The sequence below is a fragment of the Zeus faber genome (assembly GCF_960531495.2).
Source record: "Zeus faber genome assembly, chromosome: 6".
In the NCBI taxonomy this organism is placed as follows: Eukaryota; Metazoa; Chordata; class Actinopteri; order Zeiformes; family Zeidae; genus Zeus; species Zeus faber.
The window spans coordinates 22850653-22866319 of record NC_137201.1 but is presented as its reverse complement, the minus strand read 5'-3'; the positions used below and the strand labels follow the sequence as shown (position 1 = coordinate 22866319).

The 15667-nt window shown below is 46.0% G+C and overlaps 1 protein-coding gene across 1 annotated transcript in view; it reads left to right on the top strand.

The window, feature by feature from the left end:
• The window catches only part of nell2a (neural EGFL like 2a), a gene marked incomplete at both ends in the record, with an annotated part of 107796 nt that overhangs the window by 57982 nt on the left and 34147 nt on the right, over nucleotides 1–15667 (top strand). The window contains 2 exons of the mRNA XM_080003107.1: nucleotides 6124–6246; nucleotides 7335–7430. Coding sequence (XP_079859233.1) covers nucleotides 6124–6246; nucleotides 7335–7430 — 219 coding nt within the window. The remainder of the gene's footprint in view (nucleotides 1–6123; nucleotides 6247–7334; nucleotides 7431–15667) is intronic.

Here is a 15667-nt window from a genome sequence, read left to right as displayed (position 1 = left end):
CAGAGAAATTTAGAATAAAACACATCGCTGCACAAGGAAGACATCGGAATGCAGGAACACACACACACACACACACACACACACACACACACACACACACACACACACACACACACACACACACACACACACACACACTCTGACATGTTTAGTGATATTATGATGATAATGATGATGTCATATCGGAGCGGTTTGAGCCAGAAAATATAGTTAAGCCCCTTTCCCACTTGCCCTTAAAACCATAAATCTACTGGAAACCCTAGACCCTAGACGTGTCTTTAAGAGTTAGGGATGGAGAGGGGCCCTACATGGTTTATGCAGTGCACCAGTGGTGCTTTCGCTGCACCAGAGTGCGGAGCCGCAGAAGGAACGGGCGAACAGGGAGAGGTAGATCGGGTGAACATTCCTTCTCCGGAGGCAGAGAATGCAGGAGGAGTTGAAAATGATCGCGCTGATTTTATAAACCGATTAAGGTAAACCCTGGAGCCTCGGGTGAGGATGGCGCTGACAGTGGAGGCAGCTGAAGCCGGGTGGGTTGGAGCCGGCTGGAAGGGAAGGGAGCATGGGAGGGCATGTGGCATCACCGGTATCTACTGGACTGTCCCTTGACCCATCAATTCTGGCATTATCTTGGCATGGGTGAAAAGGCGCAAGACGGAAATATTCTGGAATGTTATGTTGCTGCATGTGTGAATAGTAAAATCACTGGCTGTGCCAGAAAGGTTATCACAGTGATTTACCAGGAACTATGTGTGAAAGGGGCTTATGAGTGGTGGTGGATTCCACTCCACCCCGACTTTACGCGCTTGTCCCGGCACTGTCACTACTCCCATTCCCCCTCACTTCCATTCACAGCTGTCGGCATTTTCCCGAAAACTATACTAGGTCGAGAGCGGCGAGATCCTGCTTTTCCCACATTGGGCCGACACGGAACATTTCCAGTAGATTTACGCCTTTCATTCCATGCGGAAAAGGAGCTTCATCACTTCATCACAGCAGCTCTGAGTGGAAGATTCCTGTTTGTTTGTTCGTTTGGTTGTTAGTTTGTTTGTTTGTTCTTTCTTCTTTCTTTCTTTCTTTTGCCCGTTTCTTCCTTTCCCCGCGCATCTCAGCAGGGGAGGAAACGTTTGCATTTCCTTCCCATCTGTAATTAAAAAAAACAATTCACAGAGGAACCCAGCGGCGGCAGAATGCTGGGGGGGGAGGGGGGGTGTGCAGACTGTGAACCACCTCCCCCTCCACCCCCCCACAAATGTCGCTGCAGCTTAAATCATTTCCGTGAGACTGAGAGGCGAGACAATGCAGAGCCTGGAAAAGCTCTAGGAAAACTATCCTGTTCCATCTGCCCAGCCCCCGCCCCGCCCCGCCGAGCGCTTCATCTTCTGCGTCTCCTTTATGTAAAAACAGGCGGAGCATAACTGATCCGGGACATATTGCCTTCTCATCGTTTCGCAAAAACAGGTGGAAGCGAGTTGGAAATGCCATTGAGCGATAGTTTTCTGGAAGAGTGACGCTCGGGCGTTTATCCTCATTCCTTCGTCTCCTGCTGAATTAATCAGCTGGCGCCAACTCGCTGCTTACTCAGTGCGTTTACATATTATCTTTAGGCGCCCGCCGCTCACGATGCGTTTTCACCCGCTGTAGCTCCTATAATCTTCCTAGCTGCAGGCCACTTTTATTGTCTCGCTCATTTGTCTTTCTCCTCCTCGCAGGCTCCCCTCCCCAGATTTACAATGAAGATTAATACCCCCGAACCCAGCGGATTAAATTGTGTCACTTTATTTTTACCTAGATTCCTATTAAAATGCCTGGGAGTCAGAGCAGTGCGACGCGCCGCTCGGCGCCTCCTTATAAAAGTCCATTTCTGTGATTAAACTGAGGCTTTTGCGGTGGCTTGATGTAATGACTTTTCCTCCGCTACAGTCAAATTACTGTCGTAATCTCTCTCCTGAGTTATTGGACTATCAGCCCACACGCATTCACCACTCACGGCCTCCGGTGGTGCATGGAACACAATCAGTGCTATGGGCCAATCCCGCCTCTTAGCCGATATTAGGAAGAGAAATTACCGCCGGAGTCGATCTTAGGAGCCACGTCTGGGGTCTTTAGAGGGAAAGAAGGCAAGGGGAAAGGTGCCACCTTTCTTTACTTGGAACGGTGGCATTTAGGATAGCACTGGAGCTGTGCTAAGTTAAGCTCAGCGTGCCTCAGGCCTCCCGTTTCTTATTCATATCAATCAAACATCTGCTGCTCAGTGAGAGGAATCGAAGGGGGAATGCCAATTCCTTGGAGTGGCTGTGGGAAACATTAAACCAAGCCCTTTACGACCTATTGATATAGTGCATGGGATTGATATACGAGGATCTTTATACTCCTCAAACGGCTGGCAGCGATTAATAACATGCAAGCTCAGCCGAATCAATCTACAAGCGATCGGCGGCCATATTTCAGCGTGAATTACATTGATCCGGACAAGGAGCCTCTCTTTTATGCTAAAGAGGAGGAAACCCTCGACAGAAATGCATTTCACGTGTGGACGTCAGGCATCTGAATTATGGAGTGCTGCTTCTTGTCCTCGGATTTGAAGATGGTGTCGCAGCGTGGCGCCCCGGTTCAATTTCACAGTCGGAGTTGGGGTCATCGGTTCAGATCCGGTCTGTCCGTATACTTTACCCTGAAAATGAAATGTAGCGGCTGAATGTCGTGACTGGGACTGGAACGGGCATGGAATTCAATGGCGTCCGAGCTTCCCCAGCATTTTCCGTCCATTTGCCTTTCACGTTTTATGGTTCTCGCCATCGGTCTTGAAGGTCAACGGTACTCCTCCTTTTCCGTCCTTCACTCTCCTTTTCCCCAAAGTGCCCCGGGTGCTTGGCGCTCTCCGAGATTAGCCGCTAATCCATGAAAGGGAGCGGATTGGCTGTGCTCTCCCTTTGAATGTTATTAAAGGAGGCTATCCTGAGGTGTGTGTGTGTGTGTAGTGTGTGTGCACGCCTGTGTGTGTGTGTATATGAATGTGTGTCCTTGTTCTAATCCTGTGATAACCAGACCTGTGCCCCTGAGGCTCTGAAGCGGCAGGGGGGGGGCAGAGGGTGGAGGTGGGGCAGCGGGGTCGGAGAACAGTGGAGATCAGAAAAAGATGACTTTGGATCCGCGGAGTCAAAAGGGTCGTAGCCCACCCCCTCCACCTCCACCTCCCAGGGCAAACTTCCAATTTTCGTAGTTGTGCATCAAACAACCACCAACCCCCTCAGAGATATTGAAGAAGTGCCTAACCCGCCACCCCAAAAATAGACATGCCTGTGCTGGGGTTAGACTTTCCTGCCCCCGATGCCCCTGAGCAAGGCGTCAGTTAGGATCTGGAGCGGGTGCCCTTGTGCGGCCACGTGGCCGCCCGCTCCTCCTAGACACGTAAGACACGAGGGTGGGTCAGATACAAAGGACTCATTTCCTCCAAGATGGATTCAAAAAAGTAGACAAAATAAGTAAAATAAAAATATCCAGAGTTGTCCTGGGGCGCCGGCCCTGGACGCCCTTCCCCTTCTCCCTGTCAACACATCATCTTCACCTCGCAGAGTGTTTCACTAATTGGACTAAAGTGACGTTCGAGCTGAGATGCCTTCAGATGTCTCATGTGAGAGAAGTCGGCGGGCGGTGTTGTTGAGAGAGAGGGAGAGGGGGGAAGGGAGAGCGGGAGAGAGAGAGAGAGCCACAGGAGAGGGGCGAGAGAGAGAGGTGAGGGGGGGAGAGAGAAAGAAAGAGAGAGAGAGACGAGGGACACCCAAGAGAGCCGCAGGAGAGGGGCGAGAGAGAGAGAGAGAGAGGTGGGGGGGGGAGAGAGAGATCCCCGCCGACAGACGATACATAATTGATTGTTTATCCGTCTGCAGCCTGAGCGGCAGCAGTCAGCGCCGGCGGAGCTCTGTCTCTCACAGACGCACGCACGCAAACACACACACACACACACACACACACACACACACACACACACACACGGCAAAATGCGCTGACATAAGCACAAAAAGGTAGAAGACAAAAAGACAAAAACTCTGGTAGGAGCTCTCAACATAAGCAGCTGTAAACACAAAGGGGGGATGATAGCAGCATGGCTGAAAAACAACTTTCTCTCACACACTTTGACATACTCACACTCACACTCATATATCCACCCTTTTACGAAAGCATGCGACTATACAGTATAAGGATTGAATCATCTGCCCCTACATGAGCAGCCCACTTTATTGTATATTTGAATTTTCAGGAAATCACAGTGGTTTTTGCTGTCGCATCGGTGCAACGCAGCTCGATCTAGTAATTTTAAATAGAAACTACAAACACCAAAAGGTTGACGTTGATGGTTGGAAAGGGTTTCAGTGCAATGCTAGAAAATGTGTTTCAGCTCCATCCAGTTGGAATTAATTAACCTTTAATTCGCCCCAAGATACCATCGAGGAAGAATCCTCATTTACAACGTTCTCGAGTTACAATAGAAATTACAATATAATTTAATCCAATTTAAAAAATATAATAATAACAAAATCTATGAAAATGAAAAAAACTAAGGAAAAATCCATAAAAACAACAATAATATTGTTTATTATTTTGTTTGTTTATTTATTTTTACTATGATTTGGAGCTGTTTAGCGATTATAAATAATCTTGAAGATCAAGTGTTGAGATGAGTGAGATGGCAAATGGGCATATCTATCTATCTATCTGTCTGTCTGTCTGTCTGTCTGTCTGTCTGTCTGTCTGTCTGTCTATCTATCTATCTATCTATCTATCTATCTACCTATCTATCTATCTATCTATCTATCTATCTATCTATCTATCTATCTATCTATCTATCTATCTATCTATCTATCTATCTATCTATCTATCTATCTATCTATCTATCTATCTATCTATCTATCTATCTATCTATCTATCTATCTATCTATCTATCTATCTATCTATCTACACACACACAAACACATTTGGAAACACATCTATAAAAACCATGGATCACAGACACACACACACACCCTCCCTCTGTCAGTGCAGAGTGACAGCTGGCTGCTCTGGCAGCTGAACAGAAGGGCGACCTTGGGTGAGCGGCCTTAGCTTCCTGCCCCACCCCCCCACCCCCCTCCTTCTCCTGTTGCAGGTTGTGTGTGCCCTGCAGCAGCCTCTAATTCTGCCCATCAGCAGGTGTGTGCGATACCAGGTCCTCCTGAGGTGCCCTTCAATCCATCCCTCAATGTCTCTCTCACATACACGCAAGCACACACACACACACACACACATACACACACACACACACACACACACACACACTCTCAGACATCATATCCCCGATGGAGGAGCTCATCACAATGTCACTTTCAATTTGTAGCCCTCCTCGCTCTCTTCATGGGATATAATGGATGGAGGATGTGGCCCCTGACTTTATCTATCTATCTATCTATCTGTCTGTCTATCTGTCTATCTGTCTATCTATCTATCTGTCTATCTGTCTGTCTGTCTGTCTGTCTGTCTGAGTTCCTAGACAGTTCTTTGGCAGTTAATGAGCAGTTCGTGGACAGTCCTTGGGATGACATCCCACCACTGGCTCTGGTCGTGGAAACTCATGCTTGTTAAAACAACTTTACCTCGATACTCACACGCTTTATAAACTAGGGATTATAACTTCTTTCAACATAGGTATAATTAGAAAATAGTATCCATCCACTATTGAAGAATCCTGTAGTTTTTGCTTTATTATTAGATATTTGCATCTTATTTTTAAACATTAAAGATGTGAACAGTTGGCAGGGCCCAGCAATAATGGTTGCCCAATCAGATTTGGCCCTCTGGCAACCCTTTTGTGTCTGGTTGCCCCGTTGTTGACCACTTTTCATACGTAAAAGAAAAAAAAAAAAAAAGAACGCAGTATACCTCTATATTCCTCTGTATATTTCGAAACTTCCACCAAGCGAAATGTCCAAAATGGTGAAACACTGAATCATAAAATGATTCGAATACGGCAACCGTTTCGTCAGTCTTGGCAACCCACAGACAGCTGACGCACGGTCGCTCACCCAGCAACCGCTGACTGCTTATGTGATGGTTCTGAGACCTGTGGTTCTGTGTTCTTGTCTGCAGAGCACGACGAGTGCCTGAGTGGAATGCACAACTGTGACGAGAACGCTCTGTGCTTCAACATGGTGGGGGGCCACAGCTGCTCCTGCAAGCCGGGGTACACCGGCAACGGAACCGTCTGCAAAGGTAGAGAAACACCAAATACACTGTGAATACACCAGCGTCTACTGAGGGCACCAACGATACCTTTAGGCCCAAGTGAAATTAAAAATGCATTAAGCTAGAAAATCTATATATACTATACTACTATGTCTCCATCATCATAAATAATAACTGAACATTTATTTTATCCTCCTGCAATGATAGTGCCTCCTCTATTGGGATTTTCCAATAGATGTGTATTTTGCTACTGAGACTTTACGTACTAATGACCTTACTGGACATTCAGATCATTTCATTTCCACGTTTCCTCAAACCTCGCGATCGCTCCGTCCAGATGTTGGAAGGTGTAATGGTTGTTGAGAGGATAATAAAGGCTTCATGGATCATGAAAACTGGTCTCCGTTGCCTTGTCTCCTCGCGTTATCAGTTAGCGTTACGCCAGGGAATGTAGTTGACGGCGCGTCTCCATAGCAACGCCCGCTCCCACCTGTCACTCAAATGAAGACGGCGAATGAATGGGTGGAGCTCAGAGGCTTGAGCCTAAATCCTGTTTCCCCCACGAAGAAATCTCCAAATATGAAAAGTAGTCACAATGACTTAAATAACATGCTGATTAATATTATTCACCTTGAAAGTGATGAGATTATTTCACTTGTTTTGATTTAAAGACAAGTGTGACATCATCAGATTTTAATCCTCTCCCCTAGCAGCACTAGTAATTAGAAGGAAACTATTTACCCGTAGTGCTATGACCTAAAACTTTTGGGGCAATCGTGAGCATGTTCTTCGGTGGCTGCCATCTTTCCTTCAGGAGACCCTTTAAAAACAGGATCAGTCCGGTCGTGTCAGTCCTTTTGTTTAAAGTAAGAAGACAAACAATGTCCTACTGTCGGGTTTTGGGGAGGCACTCGACAAAATAATGAACATATCAGAATTAACTCCGGCCCGACGCATTCATCACTCAGCCTGGAGTTTTGAGAGGCCGTAATGAATCACATCAGTGAATTAGCTCTTATTCTCTATGCAAATACAGAATGCTGCCGGTCTAATTACATAGTTAATGCTCGTTAATCTCGGTGAGTAATGGCCGCTCCCTCCTGCTTTGCGTCTAGCGATGTGTGATGGCCTGTGCCAGAACGGGGGATCCTGCGTCTCTCCCAATCTCTGCGTTTGCCAGCAAGGATTCACAGGAAGGAGGTGCGAGACAGGTAGGATGTTCATCCCCGTCGCTCATCTCATCTCATCTCCCTTCCTGCCCCTCCGTTTAAAGGACAGGTTCGGACATTTTTCAGCGCTTATCGAAAAGGCTGGGACCGGTCGTTTATAACCGTTCTGCGGCACAACCTCGGTGAGTGCTTTACTGTTGAGGAACGTGCCGCTCTGCCGCGGCCTCTCACCGTGCTTCAACACATTCCGACGGGGCAGAGGTTGAAAGCCGCCGAAATACATGTAGAATCTCCTTTTCAAAGACCGTGGGAGGAACCGTGAGTCATAGTCGTATAGTCAGATAGGGAAAAAAACATGGTCGCAAAACCTTGCGCTTTCTCAGGTCTTTCAGGGTTGTTTCAACACTTTTGCAAATGAGCTACTTTGGCTACATCCGCGCTAACGCGAGCGACTGGAAACAGGAAGTCGCATCACTTCCGACCGACAACCTGCCGTAGCCAACGTTACACTCTGAGGATGAACCGAGGTGGTTGCAAAGAAGTTGTTTTAAATCAAATGTAATATTTCTGTCGTTCAAAGATGCTGTTATTCAATACACAAGGGCAACTCAGTTTCCCATTTTCAGAAAAGATTCCACCTGTTTTCGGGGGGTAAACGATTGCCGACCCAACGATTGGACCGTAAGCAGCAGCGGAATGGGAAGTTTCTCGGCACTAAAGCGTTCGGCGAGGTTGTGCTTTGAACAGTAATTCATGATGGGAACCAACACTTTAATAAGGCCTGGGTTAAGAAGTAGCAAACCAACCCTTTAAGGAAAGCTTCCATTACTTAATGCATTTGAATGGGAAGCAATGGGCCGAGTGTTGACATTGATGTTTGATCAAAGCGGAAGCCCAGTGTTTTTGGTTTTTTTTCCATTTCCATTTCCATTTCTGTAATAAAAAAATCTTATGAAGGCTCTGTGGATCAAAGACGCTGCTTTTTGTTTTTCCAGTCATATCTGCGTTTTTTTTTTTGTCGGAAACACGGCGATTACGCTTTCCTTTAAGGAGTCGTCTTTACGATGACCCCGTCAAAACAGCTGATGCAAAGTTGTTAAGATGTTCCGCTCACCAGCTGCTCTGCTCACTGCTGCTAGTCTAGTGGATTTCTAATGAGAGTCTGTGTGTGTGTGTGTGTGTGTGTGTGTGTGTGTGTGTGTGTGTGTGTGTGTGTGTGTGTGTGTGTGTGTGTGTGTGTGTGTGGGTGTGTGTGTGTGTGGGTGGGTGGGTGTGTGTGTGAGTGCGTGTGGGTGTGTGCTCACGCTTTAGTGTGTGTGCTTTTAACTGCCTGCGTGTGGTTGTGGGTCTTTGCACAGCGTTGAGTAATGAGCTTCTACCTCCTCCAACGGCCCGATGGAGGGTTTGAACTGCAGTTCCAGCAATATGGGAATTAGCTGCTATCGTGGCTCGTATTAATCAGCACGCCGTCGCTCCTCACGGCCGTTATCTCCAAACGAACTCCAAATTACAAGAGAACAACCTGCGGATGCACAATGTCCGACGGGGTACGTAGCTAAAGCCGGCTTTACACCGAATCCGAAAATCCATCAGACAGTGGGATCCCCCTCGTGGCCGTCGGATGAACTGTGTCCAGATTATGAATCACACTGCCTTCCCCATGCCTCTGCCAGAAAAAAAAAAACTGCCATTAGAACAGCAAAAATGCTATTTACTTGTTTTTGTATATTTTATATTTATTAATATTTATTATTTTAGAATTATATATTTTTTTATTTATAATGCATAATTAATTCACAAAATGGCAGGCTTATTGATAAATGAGTGATGGCAACATCCAAAGTTAATTATAAAAGTGTAATTATATATATATATATATATATATATATATATAAGCTTATCAATGTAACTTCCTGTATTTATGTTTAAAGAAGGTTCAAACAGTGCCACTTAGCAGTTGCTTAGCAACGGTGGCTTCCAGTAGTAGTGTCGGATACCAAATATGTCTTAATAGTTGAAAAAGTTGCGCGCATCCCAGACGCGGAAATCTGGGACTGCATAGGGGCGGGGCTTATCTCAAAGGGGCGGAGCTGATCACAGACGATCGGAAGGTTTCTCATGCGGAATCCAACTTTCTCCATCGAAATGAACGGACTCCCGGATTGTTTTTCTTGTTGTCGTCTGTCGAATTCAGTGTAAAGCGGCCTTGAGCTGAGTAGGGGTGGGGGAAAAATCGATACAGCGTAGTATCGTGATATTTTGCGCAGCGATATTGTATGGATATAAGGACGCCAAGTATCGATATTTTATCATATAAATTGTGTTTCCAATGGAAACATTGCGGCGCTGGAATCAGATCCAGGAAGTCCAGAAGAAAAAACAGTGACGACAGCAAACGCAGCGATGCGTCAGCGACGGCGTTTGTCTACGTCACGCGTATGCGACAGTTCTCATTTCCGTAGATATAAGGACCCGTGGTCTGCGCCCATTGTTGCCAGATTGGGCAGTTTTCCTGCTTTTGATCACATTGGGCTGGAAAAAAATTGCATTGGGCGGGCACATCAAATTTGGCCTGGTTTGTGTAAGAACTGGAGGTCTTTTTTTTTCTTTTACATGGGTAAAAGTCTTTATTTCACTTTCCTTATTGAATGAAACAAACTAAAGAAGCACCTCGTGTGTCCGGGACACTTGTCAGTCACTCTGTCTCTTCTCTTCAAGAAGACCAAAATGGAGAAAAAAGATGCTTTTTAAAGTCTTTGCTGCACTCAGGTGACTAATACATTAACAATACGTCACAATATATCGCAGTAACGTATCGCAATACTTGGTTTATTGCAAAGCATAAAGAATCGCGATATTATTGTATCAGGAACCAAGTATCAAGATGGTATCGTATAGTGAGATGCCTCGCAATTCCCACCCTGAGCATTACACCTGTCGTCCTGAGTTGCTTTTAAAGCAAATATCACAGCTCTCTCTCTCTCTCTCTCTCTCTCATCTCTCTCTCTCTCATCTCTCTCTCATCTCTCACTCTCTCTCTTCTCTCTCTCTCTCTCTCTCTCTATCTCTCTCCCTCTCTCTTCTCTCATCTCTCTCTCTCTGTCTCTCTCGCTCCCTCTATCTCTCTTCTCTCTCTCTCTTTCTATCTCTCGCTCTCTCTCTCTCTCTCTCTCTCTCTCTCTCTCTCTCTCTCATATGCATGGGAATACAGTCAGTCAGGTGGATGATTTTGTGATAAGGGCTCCTGTGGATTCTATGGATTCTCTCTTTCTCATTATTTTGCCGCTGAGCCGGGAGAAGCTGTTTAATCCGATCGGCTTCACCTGAATCGTTAAAAACATTTCAACTTCTCTGAGTTTCTTTTCTGGAGCCAGGCAGCCGAGCAACTACAAAGCTCCGCTTCCATGTTTTGGGCCACTGTCTGAGGCAGAATGTGCTCGCTCATTGCTGTGGGTATTGATCGCACATAAAGGAGTTTTTATTTTATTTCAATTTTATTTATTTTTATGAGGCGTCCCTTTTACTGCCTGTCTGCAAGTAAATTAATCTCTTCAAGGTGCTGCTTTGTGGGGCTGAGAAGGGAGATGAGGGAGGAGTTTTATTGTGCGTGCGTGTGCGTGCGTGCGTGGGTTTGAGTTTGAGTTTGTGTTAACACACCTGAACATAATGACTTATCCCTCCTTCCCATTTTGCGGTTGGAGGCACAGATAGTGAGAGCAAGGGCAAAGCAATCACAATTTTTTCTTTTATCATCGACATTGTTTTAAAAATCCTTCTCCCTCTCTCTCTCTCTCTCTCTCTCTCTCTCTCTCTCTCTTTCTTCTCTCAGTCTCTTTCATCCTCTGCCGTTTACACTTTCAGCTGACAGACATCTGTGTCTGTTTTCACATCTGGTGTTATTGCCTGACTACAGTAGGAAAACAGTCATGCAGAGATTTCCTTCCAGCACATTTCCATTCATTGTTGCTTTTTTTTTTTTAATGTGAAAACCACAGACTGGGACGATGTTCCAAGTGCCTCTATAGTGTTGTCGTGCTCGGGAAGGTTTATGTTGTCATTGCAGTGTTTTCTACGATGCGAATGATTTTTATTTTCTAAATTATCCTCGGGTTTCTTGAAAAGAAGCTTGTGAATTAAATCGGTTATTGTAATGATGATTATGATTATCATGGGCAAATTTTGGCGTGAAAACCCACTTTCCCCGGTGCACACAGTACAGGCCAAAACGCTCATTGTTGTGGTGAAAAGTGCCTTTCATTTTGGTGCAAAATGGTCTTGTATGTCATGATGTGAAGTGAGCCACCTGTGTGTCTGACAGGTGATCAGCTGACTGGCTTTCTGAAACTGCTCGACTAAGTGGAGAAATAATGACCATGTGTCCACACCCTGTCCACCTGTGTTTCCTCCTGACGCACACTGCCTTTCCAGACGGGGTGGGGAGTCTTTGAGAACCCGAAAAACATGTTTTTTAATTTTTTTTTGCTAATAATACCACTCAGACTATGCATTCGAGCCATTCTTACATGCCTCCAATCCGCCCTGTCTGAAAACGCGCTGTTGCAGTGGGTGGCACCTCCCTCCTGGGGCACCTGGTTCTGTGAGCCAATGGGGTTTGAGCTTGGCTTCCGGGTTTTGTTGTATTTACTCCGTAATTTTCACCGATGTCTCCTAATCGGTCCACCAAATTCTGTTTCTGAACCACTTTGAGGCGAGAAATATGCCATCCAGTTGCCTCTCGCACGCGGGGATCTTTCGTTTCATGTAATCGTCGGAAGATAAAATGAGTACATCGCCAATAAAAACACAATTTTTATTCGTTTTGTTTGGAGAAATGCACGGCGGATGGGATGGAGCAGGTGACCATATAAAGACACGGGTGACGAGCAGACATCAGCTCATGCAGAGAGAGAGTGGCGGTCTGAAGCCTTTTGTTCACAGTTATCAATGTGTCATAAGTTGATCTCATTATTTGACACGTCTAATATCAACATCCCACATTGTAGCATTATATACATCACACAAAGTAAGGAAAAACATAATAGCTCTCCTTTAACATTTAATAATTCAGCGAGTGCAGAGCGGTCCATCCCGTCGCCGCTCCAAGCTCCTAAATCTATTTTGGGGTTCGGCTCCAAACCACTGGATGTCAAGGTTGATCAGGATTCACGCAGACTGTGGGTTCACCACGCATGCGTGCATGCACGCGCACGCACGCGCACGCACGCACGCACACACACACACACACACACACACACACACACACACACACGTACTGTATAGGGCCGTTCAGAAAGGGTATGCGTTGAAACGTGTATGTAAGGTCTCTCTCTCTCTCTCTTTTGTGCTCTTTCTCTGTCTCTCTCTCATACACAAACACAGACACACACACACACACACATGTGTAGGGGCGTTCAGAAATGGTATGTGTTAAAGTGTATGTAAGGTCTCTCTCTCCCTCTCTCTCTCTCTCTCTTTCTCTCTCTCTCTATTTCTCTCTCTCACACACACTACACACACACACACACACACACACACACACACACACACACACACATACACACCTGAGGCTGTTTACGACCGCCACCTGTTGCTGCTGGTTGTTATTTCTCTCCCTCGACTCACCCTCTACCTCTCTTGCTCTCTTTCTCAAAATTTTTCTCTCAGTTTGCAACTACTGCTGTTACTCAAATTAAGTATTTCTTTGTGTACTTGTGCTCATGTATTTACAATAGTATTTTTTCCTCATACTCCTGTAATTATGCTCATGACACTCTATCATCCACTTTGCTGCTTTTACGTTCGTCGCCAGTCGCTACTGAGAACAATTTAAATCCAAACCTTTACATCTCCACTTCTTTTAATTGGGAGCAATAAGTAAGTGATTGTCCAAATCATTTTCTGTACTGGTTTGAAAACACCATTTTTTTTTATTATTTAGTAGAATCACTCTGTGTGTTGTGCTTGTTAGGAAGTTGAAGTATATCCTCGACGTGGATCTCCCCTTTGAACGGAACACTTCTTAGTATTGATAACGCAGTAAACAGCGGTTTTAAAAGTAAGCACGTGGGAATGGACTCGGACGGGGGCGACAGTGTGCCCCGCAGCACTCTGATGTCGTGAAAGCGCCGCAGAGCACGGCGCTTCAATCTACATCGGCTCAACCTTGACACGTAAGAAAACGACTCGATTACAGTAACGCGAGTCGATGCGAGGAGGAGAAGGAGGAGGAGAATAGGTGAGTGGGGGCGCGCGGGGTGGAGAAATCGAGACGTACCGGGAGTGTGACAGAGCAGGGAGGTGGGTGAGGAGGGGTGAGGGGGGGGGGGGGGGGGGATGCGGGGGGCTGTTTGGAGGTGAAAGGGAGGAGAATAGATACAGAGATGTCAGGGATAAACTGACAGACGCAGCGACGGAACAGAAAATAGCGCGGGGAGGGGGGATGGATTTCAGGGTATTGAGGGTTAGTGAGTTCCCCTCGTTTTGGATTGGGAGGAGAAGAGCAGTGCGAGGAGGAGGAGGAGGAGGAGGAGGAGGGGGAGGAGGGAACATGGAAAAGCTTTCACAAAGGTTCAGCCCCCCCCCCACACTCCCCCTCCTCCTCCCCCGGAACCCTGTGAGCCTTTTAGAGGCTCCCCAGGGACACGCCTGCTCCGGCTGCCGCAGCCACAGACTGACAGCCTGTCAGAAGACACAACCGGCGCTCTTCAAGGCTCACACACAAACATGCACACACACACACACACACACACACATGCATACTTAAATGCACACACACACACACACACACACATACATACGTACTTAAACGCACACACACACACACCCACAAGTTAGAGTTTGGTTCACTCTTTTTATTTAGTTCTATCCCAATTTCGGTTGATCCCTGTGTTACTACATCTGTGAGGAGGGGTAACTGAGTTTAGGAGTGGCTGGGGTGGGGTTGAGGGCGGGGCGTTTTTAGTTTGGTTTTTTTTGATTGTGAGGTGTGTGTGTGTGTGTGTGTGTGTGTGTGCGTGTGTGTGTGTGTGTGTGTGTTTTGCCATGAACAAATTTGAAAAGATTGAATGAAAATTAGCTGGAATGGAAGTTAGTTCCAGGGACTGTATTTTCTGGTCTGTAAACTGTTATTCTTGTTGCTACCAGTGTGTGTTTTCATCCATGTTGTTTTGTACATGTATGTGTGTATGTGTGTGGCATGCATGTGTGTGTAATCATTTGCTTGTGTGTGTAATTTCATGCATCTTTTCTCGTGCATGTTATTATTGTTACTTCCAGTGTGTGCTGTTTAACCGTGTGTGTGTGTGTGTGTGTGTGTGTGTGTGTGTGTGTGTTTAATGCATGTCATTGTTTTTGTGCGTGTGTGTTGTTTAACCGTGTGTGTGTGTGTGTGTGTGTGTGTGTGTGTGTGTGTGTGTGTGTGTGTGTGTGTGTGTTTTAATGCATGTCATTGTTTTTGTGCGTGTGTGTTGTTTAACCGTGTGTGTGTGCCACTGAAGGAAGCGTTTCTCTGCAGCTACTGTAAACACTGAATTATTCATGATGTGTCAGCGTTTGCTACTGGCTGCGGTCCGTCTGTCTGTCTGTCTGTCTGTCTGTCTGTCTGTCTGTCCACCCCTTGCCTCCCCTGTCCCTCTCTGTCCGTTATAACACACACACCAGACGTATAATGTATGTGTGTGCCTCCCATGCGACATATCGTGCGGTCAAGATGTCGGCCTCGGGCGCAACGTGGCACTATTTGCGTTATTTTTCCCAGTAAAATGGGGTGTCTGTTGGGGTGTGTTTTCCTCTGGGGCCTGGAGGCAGAGCCAAATCACAACACACACCAACAAATTTTTAGTGATTACAATGTGTTATAAACAGAACTGAGTCGAAAAAATGTTTTATATGGAGATTGTTTTCTAGCTGTCTCAATTTAAAAAGTAAAAGCAAAACTCATTAAACCCAATCAACTGTTTATTTGAGTCACTTTTAGTACTTTTATTTTTAACTGTGGAATATTCCCTCAACCTTTCTCCCTGTGGTGTGTATTTATTGAGGTGAACTTGGAGGTAAACCTTCGTTTCCTATCATTCTTCTGCTCTGTGTCATTATCATCCTCTTCATGCCCCTGTCTCTCTGCTCCCATTGGGGAAGACGGACGTTCTTTCCTCGTTGCCGCGGTGTCGCTCTTTTAAAGTGGAGCTCGTTAAAGTGTTGCTTTCCAACGTGTTGCTCTCTAACATATAGCTCACTAGCGTGCCACTCTCTAATGTGTTACTTTCTAACGTGTAACTCAC